A 21,083-nucleotide genomic window follows, 5' to 3' on the forward strand; every position below is an offset into this window, starting at 1 on the left:
AATGCAAAGTCATATCCCTAGAAGAAGCTCTTAATCTTTCTAGTTCTTATCCAAGTTCTTGAGTTTAGTGTTCCTCTTTTGACACTTCTGACATTCTTTTGAATGAGCCTTCTTTTCTCCATAGGGAACGGGCAACAGCTGAAGAATGTCTGCAACACCCATGGCTAGCACAAAGTGATATTCCAGACCCTGTGTGTAGCATTAAGAGTACAGCAGATGAGGTAAATACTGTCATCCAAAAAGATGGAGATTCTGCCTCTGAAAATTCTACGGATGCTGAGAAAACTGAAGGAGAGGAATCAATAGTGACAGAGGAACTAATTGTAGTGGCTTCGTATACACTGGGACAATGTAGGCAGTCAGAAAAAGAAAAAATAACTGAGCAGAAAGCCATTTCCAAACGATTTAAATTTGAAGAACCATTGCTGCAAGAAATACCAGGAGAATTCATTTACTGAACTGTATGGGACTTTGTAGCTGTAACTTAAAGGGAATCATTCCTACAAAAAAAAAAGTTCACGTCCAAGTGAATCTCGCCTTGATGTGCAACAAACTTTCTAGGTAAAAAGAAAAATGTTGATAAAAGGCAGCTAAGAAAACTATGCCAAGCTTTTAACTTCATAGGATGCTTAAACAAGATTTCCAAGATGGCTGACAAGAGTGCAACAGCAATAATGGCTTACTTTCTGTTAGGGAAGGTGGGGAGTTTATACTGTTCTTGATATTTGATTCATTCAAACGTTGTCTTCAGATAGTAGGGAATACTTACTAGCTGTTCATGTTCTGGAGAAGCTGATGGTATGAGGAGTTTCATCAATGACAAAAGAAATGCTAAAAGATTTTTTTTATTAATTTTCCATTAGATGTAAATACACAAGGCCAGATTTGCCTTTGACATTCCTTTTTACATTGATATAACCCAGTGATTTCAGTGGCTAAGTTCTGATTAAGAATAGTGTCAGAAGAGTCAGGCCAACTGAATCTACACTCAATTTTTTTTTAAAATTCTGAATTTTGGAGTTGGGGTTCTCCTGGAAGAGTCATTGTTGTGACTTCTTCTCATTCCTCTAATTGCCGTCTGTGGAGGAGAGAAAGTCCGTAGACTCAGTTGACCCCTTTCTATTTACCCATTAGCTGAGGAAGGAACTCCCTATTACCTAAATAGAATAAATTGAGGTCTGGGAAGCACCTATCCTTCAGATACCAGGATAAGGTGGTATATCTATGACTGGACAAAATGTAGGATTGGGCAGCTGTATAGATGTGACACAGTTGTCAGTGAGGATGGTCCCTCTTTAGGATAATTTAGGGACCAACTGGGCAGCAAACTTCTGACAGGTTCTGTGATTTACAGATGCCAGGACCTCAGATTGAGCCCTTAGTTTTCTGAGATGTTTCAAAATCAATGCAGTTCCAGTTCCAAAGTTCCATTTTTGTGTAATTGAAGTTACTGCTATTATCTCATGTACTGTTAACTGTTCAACTATTTATTTTGTTTCCCCATGTTAGTCACAATTCCTTGATAATAAATCCTTTATAAAGTTTTCTTGCTGTGACACCACAAATAGGAACTCTGCTAAATTAGATTCTTCTTCACTTCCACAATACTCCTATGAGAGTAGAAAAAAAAATTGAACACAAACCAGAATGTGCTTACCATTTAATTCTTTGGTACTACCAACCCAGAGTTCCCAGTTCTAAGTGCTAATCCTGAAAATTCTATCTTCACACAAAAGATAAATGGTAGTTTACTAATAAGCACAAGTAGGTTTCGTTATAAATGTTTCTCTGAGCTAGCTGTTAATGTGGTTGTAATAAAGCAGGGAAGAGATGTTACAAACATCTAGAAGAAAACGGCATGAAAAGCAGTGTGACATAGAGCGAGAAGCTGTATGTCTCTTTCCTTAATGGCGCCGAGCCAGCAGTTGGTCTGATTGCTTTCAGCTGAAGCACATCAGGAAAATTGCATCTATAAACTACTATATTCCATCATACTTAGCTTGCTTTGTCCCTGCTGAATTATAAACTGAATATTCATGTAGATAGGGCAGCATCTCATTCCGTGAAGACCTTTCATTTAATGTACAGTAGTTGTGTACTCAAAACTGATCCAAACTGAATAACTTATTCATATTGTAACAGTCAGGTGATTGATTTGTTTGAAGCATTTAGAGTTGTACATTTGTTACATTAAGATTACTCCTCCTGCAGACAATACCCATCAAGCTTTTATATCATCAGAGTTAAGCTTTCAAGCAAGATTTTGGATAGCTATGGAAAAACTAATAATAAAAACAAAGTTCTAACAAAGGAAGGTTACTTGTGTCCTAGCCTACATTCTAGATTTGTCTTTCTAGACTATGGAAATGACCAGCAGTGGTCAGATTATGGCATGTTATTTGGTGAACTCAGTGCTGATCCCCATCAAACATTATTGCATGGATTCAGGAGCTGAAGTTCTTTCTCAGTATCTCTTGTTCTTACACTTGGATCACTTGACCAAAGCAGCTGCGTTGGTCAGGATATGTCAACTCTCAAAACTCACATCAAGCACAACTAAAATGACAATTTCTGACCCACACCCATAGTATCTGGGGAAAATTTAACTATTTTTTTACACTTCCTTGACTAACACAAACTGAGCAGTAAGACTGGGATGTTTGAACATATGCTTATACTGTAAATCTACACTGTCTAAAATAGAAGATACTGAAGAGGGAACATCTGACTTTGCCATGTTCAGATATCTGAATACCAACTAACAGTTTGTAATTTCCGTTCATGGTATTTCATTACGTAATCATTTGACGCAGGACCCTTAAAACTATTTTAATTCCTGCATGTAACTATACAGTAGGCTGGTTAATAGCAGATTTTCAGTAATGCAGGTCAAGGAGAGATATTGAGCTGCATATCTTTTGTCCTATGCCTTTTAGTTTCTATTGTATGGTAGTGAAACTTGAAAACATATTTAAACTAAATGAGTTATAATGTTTGTTACAAGGCCAGCTTCCTTTGAATTGGCTGCTTTGAGATTTCCAATGTGCTGCATTTTTTTGTTAACTTTTTGTGCCTTAAGGTGGATTTGTACAATACTTTTTAAAGTCGTCATTCTGAATTTGTATAGATTTATGTAAAAGTTTATTAGTTTGTAAGTTAAACAAAGCATGTTAAGTTGGTCTATATAATGGAAAAAATAAAGTTTCTATTAATGTATTATTGAAGGGCTGCGAGCCAGTTCCACACACAGCTGAAGCTTTCATAGTTATTTCCATTCCATTGTAAATATGTACAGCTGTAACTGAAGTATTGCTAGTTCTAAGGCATAGAAGGATCTATTCAGTTTATTTGGTATTAATAGTGTGTATTTCAGAGACTCACTATGACAAGGTACAAATTTGAAAAAACTAAGCAAAATTTCAGGTCTCTAAAATGGAATGGGGACTGCAGTTCCAGTCCAAAGAATCAACTTATTTCTACAGGTCAGTGATGTGTTCTCATGCTAAGTATTTCAGCAGCTTCCTAGGGGACAGGTACCATGGTGTTGCCTGGATAAATTTTGTAGCATACTAACCATTGGGCTGCCTGGAGGGACCTGTCAGAAGGAAGTGTTGGAAAACAAATAGCTTAGTTGACTTTTAGAAATTTAGATAATGCTTAGCAATTTTAGGTCTCTGGTATTAGAGACCTGCACTGATATTCTGGTCTGTTCTGCCATATAGTAAGTACTGTGTATGCTATATAATAAACAGTAAAAGGTGATAGTGGCATAAAGGAACTGGAGCATGGCTGGAATAAGCCACAGAGAGCACATAGCAGTGTTAGCTGGTTCTAGAACAGACTTCAGAGATACAGCACTATGTCTCTACTTGTCTTCTGTAATTACAGCATTTGTACAGAATTATAGCTATTAAACACAGAAAAGACCTAATTAGATAATCTTCTGCTGGCCAGTGCAAGATTGTTACAATAAATCTGATAAGTCCAGGCTTTTTAAATTACTAGCTCTTGGCATATTCTCATCTTCCAACCAAGGATCCCAACACTTTATAAACATTAGTGAATTTTAGCTTCTTCATAACTCATGAGTTGCGTGAGCCTTGCACCCATTTTATAGATAGGGAAAAAGAGACCAAAGTTAAGTGAATTGCCCATTCTCTCATAAAGACACTGACAGAATTGGAAATAGAACCCATACTGCCTAACTAATATGTACAGGAACTAGAGGTGCTGCTGGACACCCTGGCTTGAAGTGGTTTCCATGACATACAGGGTTTACAGTTTGGGTCAATGGCTCTCAGTATCCCCCCTTTAAAAGTTGTTCCAGCACCCCGGCCTCACTTCCAGTCCTGTGTCCTAGTGTCAAGATTTTTTCCACAGTGACTTAGCCAAAGAGGCGCCTATTAGGAGTATGTATTGTGCCTTTAAGAGCAGAGCACACACTAGGAAGAACCAGTTGGATGCAGTCAAGTCAGCTTCGCCAGATACCTAGCTAGGAGCACATGACTCTCCTTTGTCTTATGTAACTCTGTTTTAGTTCTAATAAAGCCTTACTTCTAAGAGTCCAGACTCTGCCTCTTTCTTATGAATCCACAAAACGCTTCATGGTACCAGAGTGAGGACAGAGAAAGGACTGTGGTGAAGGAATAAAGGGGTCATCTTGGAGATGGAGTAACTAAAAGCTCCCCTGGGGTTGACACTCAGTGCAGCAGATTCTGGAAGAAATTCAAATTTTGATATATATGAATGCAAGCAGCTGGCTTTGGTGAGAAAGAAGATCAGCAGAATATAGCAGTCTTCTTAAACCACTGCAGAACTTGAGTCTTTAGCAGCATACAACTAAGTCAGGCAGAGAAAGCAAGTTACGACACAATTTTGCAGAAAAATGAAAAGTATTGCATACCTCAAAAATGAAACATTGTAAAAGTGTAAGTTTTACCTTAGACAAAAGAAAGGAATTCTTCAAAGGACTCTCCTAACAGAGCTGAAGCTAATGAGCCAAACCTGCAAGTATGGATAGTTGACAGATTCAATTATAAGGGATCAAATTGTAAGAGGAATCAGAGATCCAAATCTGCAAAAAAGACTATTGGAAGATATAACTGACTTTGGATAAAGCAGTGTCAGGGTGGTAGAAATCATTCTGAACAATACAAATAATGGAAGAAAAACAGGACCCTGCCACTCTGGATAGTGGGGGGTGGGGAGGAGAAAGCTGGCAAGCAGTAAGTCACTACACAAAAAACAGAAGCAGGAAAAAAGCAAAGCAATAGAGTTTGCACGGGATAGCTTCAAGGATTACACAAGATGTGAACACAAGCACAGACCTCAACAATGCCCAGATTTTGGTGAACAGTGCTATATTTGTGGGAAATACAATCATTTACCAAAGTCTGCAACCAGAATCAACAACTGCAGAAGAGGAAGCAAAGCATTCATGGTGAGCAGTAATCCAGACAGAGCGGACAGCAGAACAGAAGAGGAGTTCTATCTAGGAGCTGTAAGGGAAAGGAACAGATGAATGCACAACTTCTTTAGAGACTAATGGGACTCTTACAACCTCTAAACTGGACACTGGTGCTCAGGTAAATGTTTCAAGATTTTTAGTATTAAAAGGTTGAAGGAAGAAAAAATAGGGAACACTGTGATCAAACAGGTTAAACTGAAAGCTTATAATGGGGAACTCATTCCTACTGGAGGTATGTGTATACAAGAAGGGAAGATAAAAAATCAAATAGAATTGCTAAACTTTGTGATTGTTAAAATGGAATAAAGCACCTATAGTGGGCTTAAAAATATGCCAAGCCCTTCAGCTGATACAAGGATCTACACAGGGTAGAGGAGATAAAGGGACACGTTGTCCAGAGCATTTGATAAAACTGAAGCAGCAGTGGGGGGAGTCAGACCTAGTGTATGTCAACTTGATAAAGTATTGTCCTATCTCAGGACGTGGAATGAATTAGCTGAGGCTACGGCTAATGATGAGACTTTACAGAGGGTAATTAGGGCTGTTATCCAGGGGTGGCCAGGATATTACATACCAAGTCCATATTTCCAGTTCAAAGCAGAACAGTCTGCTGTGGCATATTATTTAGAGAGAATAGTAGTGCCTAAGATGTTACAAGCTGGCATGCTCACAAGAAAACACGAAGGACACTTGTGTATGGAGAAATGTGTAAACAGAAGCAAGAGGGATACTGTACTGACCATAAATGAACACAGAGAGAGAGAGAGAACTTACGGTGTGAAACATCAAAAATACCAACCTAAACAGAAAAAAGCACCTATGTTAATAAACAATGAATAGTTAAGAGCATTGTCTAAAGCTGGTGTGGATTTATTTACATATGAAGATTGTTCTGATATTGGATTATTATTCTCATTACCAGAAATTGTTTTGATGTGGTACTTTCTTAAAAAACATTGTAATATGGGCATGAAAGCCATATTTTCCAGCATGGAATCTCTGAAGTTATCCTGTCTGGATCATGACTGACAGCTTAGACACAGATTTTAAAAATTTGCTAGAATCATACAATATCAAGGTTGGAAGGGACCTCAGGAGGTCATCTAGTCCAACCCCCTGTTCAAAGCAGGACCAATCCCCAGACAGATTTTTGCCCCAGATCCCTAAGTGGTCCCCTCAAGGATTGAACTCACAACCCTGGGTTTAGCAGGCCAATGTTCAAACCACTGACCTATCCCTCCATTAAACTGGATGGGTTTAATCCAGTAACACTGAGTCCCAGGTATCCTCAATCCAATGGTCTTGTGGCTAATGGTGTGATAGTTAAGACTTCTTTAAAAAGGCCACTGACTCAGGTACAGTTCCATATTTGGCTCCATTGGACTATATAGAGAGCAGCACCAACGACTCATGGACTGTCATCTGCACAGAGTGTTTGGCAGGAGGTTGAGAACAAGACTCCCTAGTTTAGTAGTAATCCCTAATGGCAATACTGACTTTTTGTATAATAACCAACATAAGTGTAGAAAAAAGATGTATTCTGACAGAGGGTCCAGTGTGTGACGAACTTCAAAAAGATCTCACAAAACTAAGTGATTGGGCAACAAAATGGCAAATGAAATTTAATGTGGATAAATGTAAAGTAATGCACATTGGAAAAAATAACCCCAACTATACCTACAATATGAGGGGGCTAATTTAGCTACAACAAGTCAGGAAAAAGATCTTGGAGTTATCGTGGATAGTTCTCTGAAGATGTCCACGCAGTGTGCAGAGGTGGTCAAAAAAGCAAACAGGATGTTAGGGATCATTAAAAAGGGGATAGAGAATAAGACTGAGAATATATTATTGCCCTTATATAAATCGATGGTACGCCCTCATCTCGAATACTGCCTACAGATGTGGTCTCCTCATCTAAAAAAAGATATACTGGCACTAGAAAAAGTTCAGAAAAGGGCAACTAAAATGATTAGGGATTTGGAGTGGGTCCCATATGAGGAGAGATTAAAGAGGCTAGGACTCTTCAGCTTGGAAAAGAGGAGACTAAGGGGGGATATGATAGAGGTATATAAAATCATGAGTGAAGTGGATAAGGAAAAGTTATTTACTTATTCCCATAATACAAGAACTAGGGGTCACCAAATGAAATTAATAGGCAGCAGGTTTTAAAATGAATACAAGGAAGTTCTTCTTCACGCAGCGCACAGTCAACTTGTGGAACTCCTTACCTGAGGAGTTTGTGAAGGCTAGGACTATAACAGCGTTTAAAAGAACTGGATAAATTCATAGTGGTTAAGTCCATTAATGGCTATTAGCCAGGATGGGTAAGGAATGGTGTCCCTAGCCTCTGTTTGTCAGAGGATGGAGATGGATGGCAGGAGAGAGATCACTTGATCATTGCCTGCTAGGTTCACTCCCTCTGGGGCACCTGGCATTGGCCACTGTCGGTAGACAGGATACTGGGCTAGATGGACCTTTGGTCTGAGCCGGTATGGCCTTTCTTATGTGTTAGAGCCTTTGAAGCCCAGAGATGCTATGCGGATTCATGGTGGTACTTGCTGGGCACAGAGGGCAGTAGTGACTTGTGAGGTTGCCCCATGATCTGCAGAAGTACAGACTCATCGATTTTGGAGGCACAAGAGACATCTACAACATCTTTCTAAAGAATACAGGAGGATAAGGAGGCAAATACTTTACTGACAGCTACAGGACAAAGCACTGAAAGAGGATCCTTCAGATCAACAAACAGAGCAGTTTGCTGATTCAGCTAGTGCAAGGACTGAAGTGGTACCTCGTAGATCTAAGAAACAGTGCAGAGTGCCTGAAAGATTATAATATATGGAGATATATCTATCTCATAGAACTGGAAGGAACCTTGAAAGGTCATCAAGTCCAGCCCCCTGGCTTCACTAGCAGGACCAAGTACCGATTTTTGCCCCAGATCCCTAAATGGCCCCCTCAAGGATTGAACTCACAACCCTGTGTTTAGCAGGCCAATGCTCAAACCACTGAGCTATTCCTCCCCCCTAAAGGTCATTGAGCACTGCTAACAAAGTTGAGTGTGTCATGGTATTTGTAAAGAAACAGTTGGTATATATGTTAAATTGTTTGGAATTGCTTTTGCTGGAAAGGGGAGGCGTTAGAAGCATGTGCTGGACCTTTATCAGCAGAGCACATGCTAGGAAGAACCAGCGGGAAGCATTCAGCTTCACCAGACACACAGCTAGGAATACATGGCTCTCCTTTTGTCGTATGTAACTGTTTTAGTTCTAAACAAGCCTTACTTCTTAGAGGCCAGACTGTGCTGCCTCCTTATGAACCCACAAGACATCACAGCTCCCACGGCTGTTCTTGGAAGACGATTCTGCAGTTTAGAAGGACATTGTCAGGTTAAATTGCTCTTCTGTCAATTTTCTTATTTACTAGTATTTCAAATAATACAAGTGACTAAAAATACAGGAGAATTCGGTTTGTTTGAGACGGGTGTCAGTGTAGCTTGTTTCCTGTGTTATGTGGGGTTCTCACAGAGCAGCACCAAGAGCAAAGCATTTTTTAAAAATAAAATATTAAAAACACTGGGGCAGGGGAACCCAAAACAACTTCAAAAAACACACTAAAGTTGTTAATTCTTGTGCTTTCTTTGAGAAGCAGGATTACAAAAGCTAACTCATTTATTACCATGATTTTGATTCCGTGCTGACTTAATCTCTCCCACCCTCAAAGTGGTGTATGTTGATGTTGGCTATACATAACTACCTCACAACCTTAGAATTGCCTCTCCATGTGCAGTGATTGTACAGTCTCAGTTTCACCATTAGACCTACTGGCTGATAATCACATCTGAATGCAAGAATGTTGCTTGAATGGGAGGGCAATATGGTATAAGAACAGGTTTCTGTTTAAATGCGCTCTCTCCAAGCATCCCTTGCATAAGGTCAGTCAGCTCATGCGCAGTACAGCAGGATCGCACTAAGATTTTGCTTGTCTGAAATAGGCATCGGTAATAGTTTGTATAATTCCTTTGTATGTGCTACTCACCATGCATCACTTCTCTTTTCCATTTCTTCAGATGGTGTGTTCAGCTTTCTATGGGAAAATTGTCACTTATGTATGTTAGAGAGCTTTGCAATACAGTACAGTACTTACAAATGTTAAACTGACCTAGGGATTAATAAATATGTAATAATTACAAAAATTCTCCCTCTGTTAGTGTCTGCTAAGCCTAGAAATATTTAGCTACCCTATTTAGGACCATTATTTCAGAACTGTATTGAATTACAAAAATCCCTGAAGCTGTAGGGTGTAATTCACTGGAAAAAGTCAAGTTCAAAATATTAAGTGTTGGTGAATTGTGTATATAATGTATTTAAGACACATCAGTCTATAACAAAATAAATATATTGGATCAGACCTAAACTCCACCTCGTTCAGTATCCTGTCTCCAATAGTGGCCCATAGCAGATGCTTCAGGAAAAAAATACAGCTAACTGAGTGATAATTTGCCCCCTACATTAGCGCTAATCCTGATCGCTAATAGTTAGATTGGTTTAAACGCTGAGGTTTAATTGACTTTCCAGAATTTGTTAGCAATAATAATCATGCTCACACACTATATACATATCCATCCCTTTTTGAACCATATTTTGGTCTCATTGAATTTGTGTGCTTATGAGTTCCACAGTCCAACTATGCATTGGGGGTAGAAGGGAAGTACTTCCTTTTCTGTTTTGAAGTTGTCACTTCATTTACTATTCCTGCGTGGTAAGACCGATGCAGCCACACACCAAAGTAACATTTTGATAATGTTCTGTTTCCATAAGATACATACAATTAGATGCTATATGCTATTCATGAGGGAAAAAACTATAAGGAGGTTAAATAATAAATGACTAGAAGAAACAATGAGGATTTTATGATAGGTAATAAGATGAAGCTCCATAATCATTTACTTGCTACAGTCTACCCTAGTAAAATGGGGGGGGAGGGGTAACTTTTATTCCTTTTCAAGGAATGCTTCCCCTACAGGTTTGGTAAACCATGCTAGTAATGAGGCAATTGTCTGCTTATTTGAGATGCTGTGATTACAGCAGATTTGGTCTTTGCACCTTTGACCCTCCCATGCCCCAGTGATTTGCTCCAGGAATGCTCTCTCAGCACTCTAGCCACAACCTTTCATAAGAGATGCCTGCATCCCTCTTCTGACCACAGCTTTAGATTACAGCTCCCCTGCAATTCACTGTGCTTAACCTAGCAGGTCTGACTAACATGATCTTTGCTTTCTCTTCAAAGGCTGTGACCAGGGTATACCAGCAGTTATAAGTGACCAAACAGCTTTTTCAAAGCAGAGTACATTTATTTAAGGGCAAAAGCACACAAAGAGAACACAAAATGATAAAAGGTTGTCAACATACCAGAAGTTGTTGTTTTTCTTCCAGGGGGGAGGTTAGCGGGTTCAAGTCCTTCCAATCCTTCAGCAGGGTTAGCCTACCTTGGACAAAATGTCATGTCTGTTTGCTGAATCAAAATGATTGCTCCTCTGTCAGGTTAAACTCAGCCTTTTATACCAAAAGCCCTTTGTCTTCTTGGGCCTATGGTTCCTGCCTGAATCAGGAGCGGATTACGATGCCAGGGATCCCAGTAATTATCCACTATATTTAGTTCTAGAGGAGTTGTGGTAACTCTCCCCCTGGAGTAGAATTAGAATACAATGCCTAGCCCCCAACAATCCATAATATTAATACAATAGTTCCCAAAGATACTGCATGTTCACTCTTTCATGATATGAACAGAAGTGGCTGCAAAAGTTTTTCCTGTGTGGATTATTTTGTTGCGGTCTTCCTGACAATTAGGTTGAGTAGTTCCTTAGGAGGCGCACCTGTCTGCTTTGTGAGCTAGTGCTGGCACAATGTAAGAAACCCTCCTGAACTGTTGGGACATCTACTTAGTGGTTTTTTTCTGTCTGGCAAATCTCCAGGTGAAACTGAATTGGCATACTTGGTGGACCAACTGCCACAGCCTTTGTAAAACAACTGCTTTGATATTTAAACAAAGTAGCTGATTTTTTCACTCATAATATATTAAATAGCTAAAACAGTTTGCTGACAGATTTATGAAGAAGCTGAATTAAGATTTTGAAAAACAGCCTGATTCTCTCCTGTCTGACACCCTGTGTAGCAGACATGCCAAACCCACGAAAAAAATGCAGAAATTGGGCTTGTTTTTGGTTTAATTGGCTTGTGAGTTGCTTGTTGGCCAGTTTTTGGCTTGCCGCTCGTAGCTTGTTGCTTCTTTTTTTCAATCAGCTCCCGGCAAGCAGGGGAAAGCAGGAGCAAGTAGAGGCAAGGGGTGTACAGCAGGCCTACTACACACCGGGGGGAATCTAGTCACATAGAGTGTTGGGGTTCTTAGATATTGGCTTGTTTTGGCCTTGTTATGAAATGGAATTAGTTTGATTTTTGGCTTATTGTGAAAGTCGGGGTGCTTATTTACCGCGTGAAAGTTGGCAACTGTGCTGTGTAGTCTTTTTCACCCGTGCAAAGTGGGTGTAAACATGTTGCCAGAGCCACTTTGCACAGGGGAAAATGACTATAGAAAAGGTACAAAGCAGTGCAGCACTGGACCCCAACTGGTGATGGCAGTTTGAGGAGGCTATGCGGAACAGAAGAGCCATAACTAGCTTACTAGTGATATTAACAGAGTGCCTTTAGACCCAAGCTGTGACTGGCACCTCATTGTACGAATAGTAAGAGGCAGTCCTTGCACTGAAGAGCATACAAGATAAAGAGCCAAGAGACAAAGGGTGGAAAACAGTAGGATCAGCCCCATTTAACACATAGGGAACTAAGTCAGAAATTAAGTGACTTGCCCCATATCACACAGGAAGTCTGTGGCAAAGTTGGGAATTGAACACACATCTCCTGCATCTCAGTCGCATGTCTTAGGGCTGGTCTACGCTGTGGGGGGGATGGATCCAAGATACGCAACTTCAGCTACGCGAATAGCATAGCTGAAGTTGAAGTATCTTGGATCGAATTACCTGGGGTCCACACGGCGCAGGATTGACGACCACGGCTCCCCCGTCGACTGCGCTACCACCGCTTGCTTGGGTGGAGTTCCGGAGTCAACGGTGAGCGCGTTCAGGGATCGATATAGCGCGTCTTAACGAGACGCGCTATATCAATCCTGGATAAATCTATTGTTACCCGCCAATACAGCGGGTAGTGAAGACATACCCTTAGCTACAAGAATGCCCTTCCTCTTCTAGAGATGTGGGCCTGAAAAGGCATCCATGTTATACTACTTAGCATTTATATGGTGCTATATGTGATCAAAGTACCGTATAGACATTAAGTCATTACAACACTGTAACTCACTAACCCACCTTTGTCCTATGACTGCAGACATTAATTGCCCACTTCATCTTAAATGGTCTCTTGCAACGAGCTATTCCTTAGGCTTAACAATCTGTCCCACCTTGTATTTAGCTATGACAAGCTGATTATCTTTCCCAGACCTGAAGAGCTCTGTTAGCTCCAAAGCTTGTCTCTGTCACCAACAGAAGTTGGTCCAATAAAAGATAGTACTTCACCCATCTAATGTCTCATATCCTGGGGCCAACATGGCTACAACAACACTGCAAATATTAACTAGGCAATCATCCAGGTCCTAGTTAAGCAAACAAATATGGATATAAATATTTTATCATCCCAGCAAATTATATTTACAAAGAGACAATAAATATTAATACAATTGCTTCTAAATAAAGATAATCTTGCCTCGATTGTCAGGCTGTTTGTCTTGCTACCTCCCTTCTGCAAGGGTTATAAATTTTCTACTATGGAAGTTAGTAAGATCCTGCACAGGAATGAGGCAAACCCCCCTAAAGAATAAACCCATTTTAGTAGAACTGATGGGAAAGGGAATCCAGTATTTTGCAAGATGAGGCGTTTGTTACTTCTGAACTGTATGGGTGACAAAGAGTGAATTTTATTTACCAGACTAGTGATTCTGTCATTTCTAAATGCACTGTTAAAAGATTGTTTTAGAAATAAAAACTAGTTAGTGGCCAAGGACTGGATTAGGTTTGTTTAGCAATTGCTAACACAATATAGTTACGATGCATGAATTATTTAACAAAATGAAGTAGCAAACCTAGGATTTCTGCTTCAGATTCTCTTACTTCATTGTAAGGAAAGACCAAAGGAGGGGGTGTCATGCAGGAGCCTTTACTGAGGTTATCTTGCCTTTTAGCAACTGTTAGCTGTTTCAAATCTTTCCCCAGTTCTTTTGGCTTCCTCCTAATGCACCTGTGTCCCTCTTTAAATTAGCAGCTGTGGGATGGGCTGTGCCTAATGGAAACCATATGTAGAAATTAACTGATTGGGTAAGAAGTCAGGTTCCTTTTTTCCCCAGTACATGCAGGGGAGAGGAAGGTACTGTACTGCTATGACCCTACTCTACCTCTTTCAAGATCAGCAGGTATGCAAGTTTATGTATACTAATAGATTTGTAAGGGAGGAAAGACCAAAAGTAGGGCTTTTAAATGTAATTGACACACAGTCCAGTTTGCTCCCAATTGTTATACTACAGTTACTTGCCACTACTTATAGTGTCTCCAAGGCAATCTCCATTCCCTGGCTTTAAAAAAAAAAAGATTTAGAGGAAATAAGGTGTGTGAAGGAATAATACATGGACTATTGAGAGCCCTTAAATGAACATATGTTCATCTATCAGAGAAGATGAAGAGACGCCATTAAAATTAAAGGGAAGCATTACCAGAATCTTACAGGGAAATAGAGGGAACTTTGTTTCTAGGAATCCTGATTCCATAAAACAAACTAAGATGGTTAAAATTCCTAGTTTGTCCTCAAAAGCTGTGTGAGAGCCCTTCCTCCAGGGTCCTGGATAACTGAGGGTGGAACCCAGGTACCGTGGTGTTAACCTGTTCTGATCCAAAATAATGGCTCTCCTGAGACCCTTGCGAAGCTGCAGCTGGAACATAGTATACATCTTGTCACTTTCTTTAAAAAGGGAATTGAAAGGCAATGGGATGATCACAGGGAAGATGTAAAGTACTTAAGCCTGGGATTTTCAAAGGGGCCTACCGAAGTTAGTTGATCAACTCTCAGTGATTTAACTTCCTAAGGCTTCTCTTGAAAATTCCAGTATGAATGAGCAGAGAATGGTGATAGAAATGAGTGGAACTGTTCTGTGTGTAAGTTCAGGGTATAACATGAAGTTATACATGGAAATAGAGAGGAACAGTGTAGAATGGGGTTCAGACTGGAGTTTGGTTTCCTAAACCATTTCATTCTAAGAAGACTTCAATACTCTTTGTATCTGTGGCTATGAAAGGGTCACCTGACAGAAAGAGAGGCTGGCTCAACTGTTTCAAAATTGCAATATGACCTTTGGATGGCAATATTTAAATTCTCACACAGTTCTTCAGAGTTTAGACTAGGAGGGATTGTTTTGACTCATTCACTATCACCACTAGTCCTACTGCGTGTCTCAGAAGTGCCTATCTTTTCTTTCCTTCTACTCCTGCACCCTGAGATGCAGAGGTTATCCATCAGTTTTTGCCATTTATCTTGGTCTTGTGCTGGTCTGTTCAGGCTTCTGAGTGTCATGCTGATGAATTTAGCTTCTTTCTCTACTGTTCTACATCATGTTTCTCTAGGTTACCTCTCTTGCCAGTTGGTATCCATGTTATCACTTCATGTGGAAGTCAAGCTGATGGCATCCTTAAAGCATGTCCTAAATATGTCCATCCTTTTGCCACATTTGAAGTTTTAAGTTGGTGTGTTCTGCTTAGAATATCTGATGTTGTAATAAACTCTAATAGATTCTGAACATCTTCTGTAGGCATTTACTTTGGAATAAGTTGAACTTCTCATCAATTGCTGTTGTAGATTTCCATGTCTCTGCTCCATAGAGTAGGCCAGACATGATGCCAGTGTTTTAAAAAATTAAATTAAAAAAAAATGTATTTTTGTATCGGTGCTGATCATGCTACCTTTTCATGAACTTGAAAAGATTTGGAAGTTGTTTGTTGCGTTTGATATTAGTCGCTTGGCATCTAGCATGGTGTCACTATCACTGCACGGCTCGCTCCCCAGATAAGTAAAATGACTGACTGACTTCTGGTATTTCTCAGTCTACTTTGATGGTGGCTTTTGAAACATTGATAGACATATATTGTGCCTATAGTCTGCCTTATTCACTAAATGAGCTATAGGAGTGCAAATATATTTTTTTTAAATTGCAAGTCATATTTCATTTTTAGTAAATCATATAATAGTGATTTCTCTCTCCAGCCTAGGTCTCGTTGTCTTTCCTTGTAAAGATAGTTCAGTGAAGGTATGGCCACTGACTTACATCACCTAAAAAGGGAAAACCACCTATTATTTGGTTTATCTGAAAATTTGACTAGTCACCTAGACTTAGAAAGCAAATCAGCTGTCCAGATTTGAGGTTCATAATCATAAAGAAATGCAATTTACCAGCAAGAAAAAAAAATCATAGCAGCACATACAAGATATAACAATGTGATACTCTGGAACAGTAATAGTACTGTAAAATCTTTATTTTGGGTTTCTGCCATACACACAAATAAAGAATGAAATTAACAATACCAACACTGAGCTCAGTGCTAGAGAAATAATTGGACTGTAAGATTGTCCCCTTAACTGAAATCGTCCATTTGTGACAATACTGAATGTACACAGTAATATGCAACCAATCAATAGATCCTCAAGTGACAGGATGTGCAAAGCAGCTGTCTTTCTTTTTCACCCCTCCTGTGTGTTGGTGCTCTCCACACACGAATGATACACTGGAATATTCTGACCATCCCTGAGTTGCAAGGTGACATCTCGGAGACACCAGCTGATACAAACCGAAAGAACATTTGACTTTAATTGACCAATTTCATACTGTGGTGATGTCAAGTATAAAAACACTAGACAGCAAGAACCAAATCATTTAGTGTAATTAAAGTGGCTTTAAAAAGGTTTGCAGATGCAAACCTCTAAAAGACACTTTCCTTGATGGCTTAACGGACCAAGAAACTACATATCATGGTTCTGCAACACCAATAAAATCCTGACAGGGTGATTGGCGTGTGCTTTTTTAAATTTTTTTTTTTAAATCACTTGTCTTTTTCCTTTTACAATCAGCCACTTCTGCCTATCAAGACTGCAATTAGGTAGTCCTTCGCTAATCTCTGGTATTGGATCTAGATCACATTGCTAAAGAATTATCTTAGTTAGGAAGGCTTTGATACCACATTGTTACTGAATGTGATTGTTGATACAAGTATAGAAGCTCATAGGAGGAGGCAAGTATGCAAAGAGAATAAAATGACTCCATTTAGAGAAAGAAAGCTGTACTTCTGGGATACGCAAAGGTGTACCCTCTGCTCTTCAAAGTTCTGCTCCAAGCCCACTTTCTGAGAGGACTATCAGTGTTAATCTGCCAGCTACAAATAACTTTTTCTCCTTCAAGTATACGTCCCTATGGGTGCTCCACTGTAGGAAGCACACCCACCTGTGTGCGCTCGACTGGAGAATGCAAAGCCATGTCCATGGGCCTGCACCGAGCAGACCCTCATGCCTCCATTGGCCTAACTGTGCCCATTGAAGTAGCAGGGCTGTCCAGAAAACAAGAACTCCATTTTGTGAAAAACGTGTGAGGTTTCAGAATTTGTTTCCATTCCGATGCAGAACAGAACAAAAAGACCTTTCAAAATTTTGACAGAGAAAGAAAAAAACCCAGAATAGCCAGGAGGTTAGAGCACTCATCTTGGGATGAATCAGGCAGCAGGGACTTGCGTGGATGTGGAAGACCCAGGTTCAAGTGGCCTAACCATTGGGCTGCTGGCTATAGGGGATTGTTCACTCTCTCTGGGTTTTATCAGAAATTCCATCCTAGGGCTGAGAAACCTTTCTGATGAAAACTAGAACAACAGTAAATTAGGTAAACAGATAACATTTCTGCAGACAGGTTTGGTTTCAATCCATCAGCATTTTCTGAAAAACATTCTATCAAAGTTCCTGAGCAGCTCCAGTCAGCAGTAGCCATTAACTTAAGTGAGAGGAGTAGTGTCAGGCCAATGCTGATCACTTTTAAAAATCCCACACATACCGTAATACAATTAGGTTGCTGCACCTTTGTATGATGAATCTATAGTCTGGTCACTCCAGGTCCAATTTTCAAATACTCCTATTTTCAAAAGTGGCTTTAGACACTGGGGCCTAAGTCTCTTCTTTAAAAGTGATCTAAGCTCCTATGTGTCTGTCATTTTTTAAAATATGACTTAGGAATCTAAGTCACTTTTGAAAATTTGACCTTCAGTGTCTTGTCATTGCTGTTTCTCTTTCTAGATTCTAGACTGTCTGCCCATTATCAAGAACCATGTCCGATAACTCAAGTATAATATAGCTATTCCCAACAATGGCTTATGCTGTTCTGTTTTATGGAGCACCTGTGTTTGAATCACCGAGATCTGGTTCAAGGACACATTCATGTCTCGTCTATTACAAAATGGAACTGTCAGGAACCAACTATATTGCTACCATTTGCTTGGCACAAATGTGGCCAAATACTTGCGTGATGAAATTTTACTGGCATGAATGTTTCTGGGAAATATATTTTAAGTTTGCACTGGGGTATGTTTGGAGAGTGAACTTGAAATTTATCTGAGAACTTGTCAAGACGAACAGTGAGTGTACGGCAAACTGGAGTGTAAATGTCTGTCGCAGCAGCATGCCACACGCTGTCTGTGTGGACTCTGCTACTGCGCACTAAAAGTTCCCCAGATCAAAGTGCAGAATCAGCGTCCATGTGGACAGTTAGCGTGCTGTAGATTTACACCCCAGCTTGCTGCGCACTAACTGTCTAGATAAGCCCTTACGTACTTGTATGGCCCCATTCACCTACTATCTGATACGCAGGTACTATTATCTCCTTTTTACAGATGGGGAACTGAGGCACACAGGGACTAAGTGACCTACCCAAGGTCACCTGTAGGTAGGTCGTGGCAGAGCAGAGATTTAAGCCCAGGTCTCCCAAGTGCTAGGCTAGGTTAGTACCCTAACCACTGAATTTTAAATTTGGTTTCCACAAGAATTTTCAACTACTCTTGGTAAGTCTTATCTAATTATGTAACAGAGACAATCCCATAGTGCCAGGTGCAACTAAGCAAAACTGCTTTGGTTTTGGAGATCTAACCACAAGACGCAGGGAAAACTGAACTAACAAATGTTTTGTACCGACTTTCAAGAACAAATAGAAGTGGAAACTGTAGATTGTTCAGAAATTCTTCAATCCGCAATAGAGATCAAACTTGCTGAATAAATTATTGGTTCCTAATTATTCTCTCAGTTCTGGAAATCAGTTTGGCCTTGAGAAAGAGGGGGTCTGGGTTTAATACTGAAAGCCCCACATCCATAACACAGATTAGTATCTTGGAGTACAAAGAAATTTCCATTTCACCCCAATACAGCCTTTCTTTGAACAAAGAGAGACCATATTAGCCAGGTACTTGAAGAAAATGACACAATCCTTAGCTCACCTCACTGGGTACGTCTGTGCTGCCCCTGGGATGGAGCCTCCCAACCCTGCTAAACATACTCCTGGTAGCGGGGCTCAAGCTACCACGCTAAAACTAGCACAGTGGACATTGCCACTCAGGTGGCAGCTCTGGCTCTCAAACCCACTTAACCCTCTGGGTCTGAACTCAGGTGGCGAGCCGCAGTGCCCACAGGGCTGTTTTTAGCGCACTAACTTGAGCTCCACTAGCACAAGTCTGTTTACCAGTGGTGGAAGGCTCACTCCCAGCTGCAGTGTAGACGTACCCATCGCATCATGGCATTGCTGTGGTCTGAGAACAGTAGAAGATATCACAGGCCTGTTAAAATAACTAGGGACAATCAGTGTTAAACCTGGTGCCCAACTATCTTAGCATTTTTCTTTTTGTGTGAAGGGGGAGAAAAAGGGGGTAAATTAGACTCAGGGGGCCAATTATGCACTCCAGTATACTGGGTTACAGTTAATAGAGGACCGTTTTCAGCACAAAGTTCTCAGTCTAATGTCCTCATCCTTTTGTATTCTGCGGATAAGAAATGTAAATTAGTTAATAGATATTGTCACTTCCATAATGACAGCATGTGAACACAATATTTCATAAGCTCTTCAAAGGCAGATTTCTTATTTCTATAATCTCAGCCATTTTGATGACTATAAACCAAAAATCTGGCCCTGCTGCCCCTGATTCTCCTCCTAACCTGAACACTCCACAGAGTAGCCTTTTATTCATACTCACCAGTTAAGGGAGAGGTCTCTTACTGAATTGGTATGGAGATATCCAGCTGATTTTGTTCCAGATACTGGTATCTTTAACTGCAGATATATAAAAGTTAGTTGAACACTTTCAATGGCTGATGTTAGTGAAATGAATGTTTTATTCCTTCCTTAGTCAATAAGATAAAACTGAATCACTCCCACAATTTTAACATGGATACTTCAGCTTTTCAGCACTTTAGAGAGTTTCATTAAACTTTGTTAATGGGGTGTGAGTGTATCAATTTTTTCATACACAAATTGGTGTTAAAAGCATGTTCTATGTTATGACTGCAGCCGTATAAAGAAAGTCACTTACTCTCTGAAATATTTGAACTAACACCCTTTCTTTGCAAAGCTCTAGGAGATCCATGGATGACAAGTATTACATAAGAGTTTATTATAACAAATACAGGCACGAAGGCTGGGATGGTCAAAGCTACCCTTCATTAAATTAATGGGAATTAGATAGTAAAATCCTGCAGCAGCTTTGAAAATTCTACCATTAAAATACTGTAATTTAATAAATTAGGCTACCGCTGCAGTATTGCATTTCTGCTAAAACTTCAGCAAGGCTGAAGAAAATAAATACGCTTTGTCTATTCTTGATAGACCATCAAAAATGACATCACCAAGCCTTCTCAAGCAGGTCTAGCTGGCAGGAGTTGGGTATGCTCTGGAGGTGGTACAATAGTCCCTGGACCATGCTGTAGCAACCCACTCTGGCTGATGAAGGATCATTCACTGGTTTCATATCTCTGATGAAATAATGCTCCTCATCATAGAGGGCATTGAGTGACATGGTGGATAAGAAAGCAGTTGGTTAGTCAGAGGAATGAAATGTGACTTCATCCTGAGACATTTCAATCTTTGTAACATTCTTAAAGGTGACTTACAAAGGAAAAAATGAATTGGAGGTTGGTGGATCCCCACTTCTGATCTATATAAAGGAAGCTTGACATTTTTTGTCTACGCTTTTTATATTGGAAATTCAGCTCTTGCCTGGAAGACTCTAAGGGCAACTGGAGAACTAGGAAATTCATAACATTACCGATATCCTGCAACTGGATCCTGATTTAATTGAAAGGGAAAGGGAATTTTATTCAGTCTGTTTAAAACTTGCTGCTTTTTATTTTCTTGGTTAACACCTTTAACTCAAATGCCCTACAGCCAGCTGGAAGAAGGTATTTGTCAAAGATTCAAAACCCTGTGCTCCTTTCATTAATGGCTTTGAAAACTCTCCGGATGCATCTGAAACCTCTAGCAAAAGCAGGGA

The 21,083-nt window shown here is 40.0% G+C and overlaps 3 protein-coding genes across 11 annotated transcripts in view; 2 read left to right on the forward strand and 1 right to left on the reverse strand.

Moving 5' to 3' along the window:
• The window catches only part of STK17A (serine/threonine kinase 17a), a 57,511-nt gene extending 52,949 nt beyond the window's left edge, over window positions 1–4,562 (forward strand). For both annotated transcript variants that reach the window (XM_008169653.4, XM_005287310.5), the window contains one exon: window positions 125–4,562. In XM_008169653.4, the coding sequence (XP_008167875.1) occupies window positions 125–458 (334 nt within the window). In that variant the 3' untranslated portion in view covers window positions 459–4,562. The remainder of the gene's footprint in view (window positions 1–124) is intronic.
• The window catches only part of LOC101950079 (cytochrome c oxidase assembly factor 1 homolog), an 86,387-nt gene that overhangs the window by 2,662 nt on the left and 62,642 nt on the right, over window positions 1–21,083 (reverse strand). For 3 of the 7 annotated variants that reach the window (XM_024106428.3, XM_065583858.1, XM_024106430.3), the window contains 2 exons: window positions 19,791–19,867; window positions 16,035–16,354 (listed from right to left, as the gene is read on the reverse strand). In XM_024106428.3, coding sequence (XP_023962196.1) covers window positions 16,258–16,354; window positions 19,791–19,867 — 174 coding nt within the window. In that variant the 3' untranslated portion in view covers window positions 16,035–16,257. Of the gene's footprint in view, window positions 1–470; window positions 9,554–10,878; window positions 10,952–13,937; window positions 15,850–16,034; window positions 16,355–19,790; window positions 19,868–21,083 lie in introns of those variants that run through there. The other 4 variants (XM_065583857.1, XM_042842856.2, XM_065583855.1 and 1 more) reach the window with 4 other exon arrangements.
• The window catches only part of BLVRA (biliverdin reductase A), a 135,535-nt gene continuing 119,722 nt past the window's right edge, over window positions 5,271–21,083 (forward strand). The window contains exon 1 of one of the 2 annotated variants that reach the window (XM_065583854.1): window positions 5,271–5,585. Coding sequence is in view for 1 of the 2 variants with exons in the window: in XM_065583853.1 (XP_065439925.1) it covers window positions 13,913–13,945 (33 nt within the window). In the remaining variant the exon portion in view is untranslated. Of the gene's footprint in view, window positions 5,586–13,897; window positions 13,946–21,083 lie in introns of those variants that run through there. The other variant, XM_065583853.1, reaches the window with a different exon arrangement.

Source organism: Chrysemys picta, chromosome 2 (assembly GCF_011386835.1).
Source record: "Chrysemys picta bellii isolate R12L10 chromosome 2, ASM1138683v2, whole genome shotgun sequence".
NCBI classification, from domain to species: Eukaryota; Metazoa; Chordata; order Testudines; family Emydidae; genus Chrysemys; species Chrysemys picta.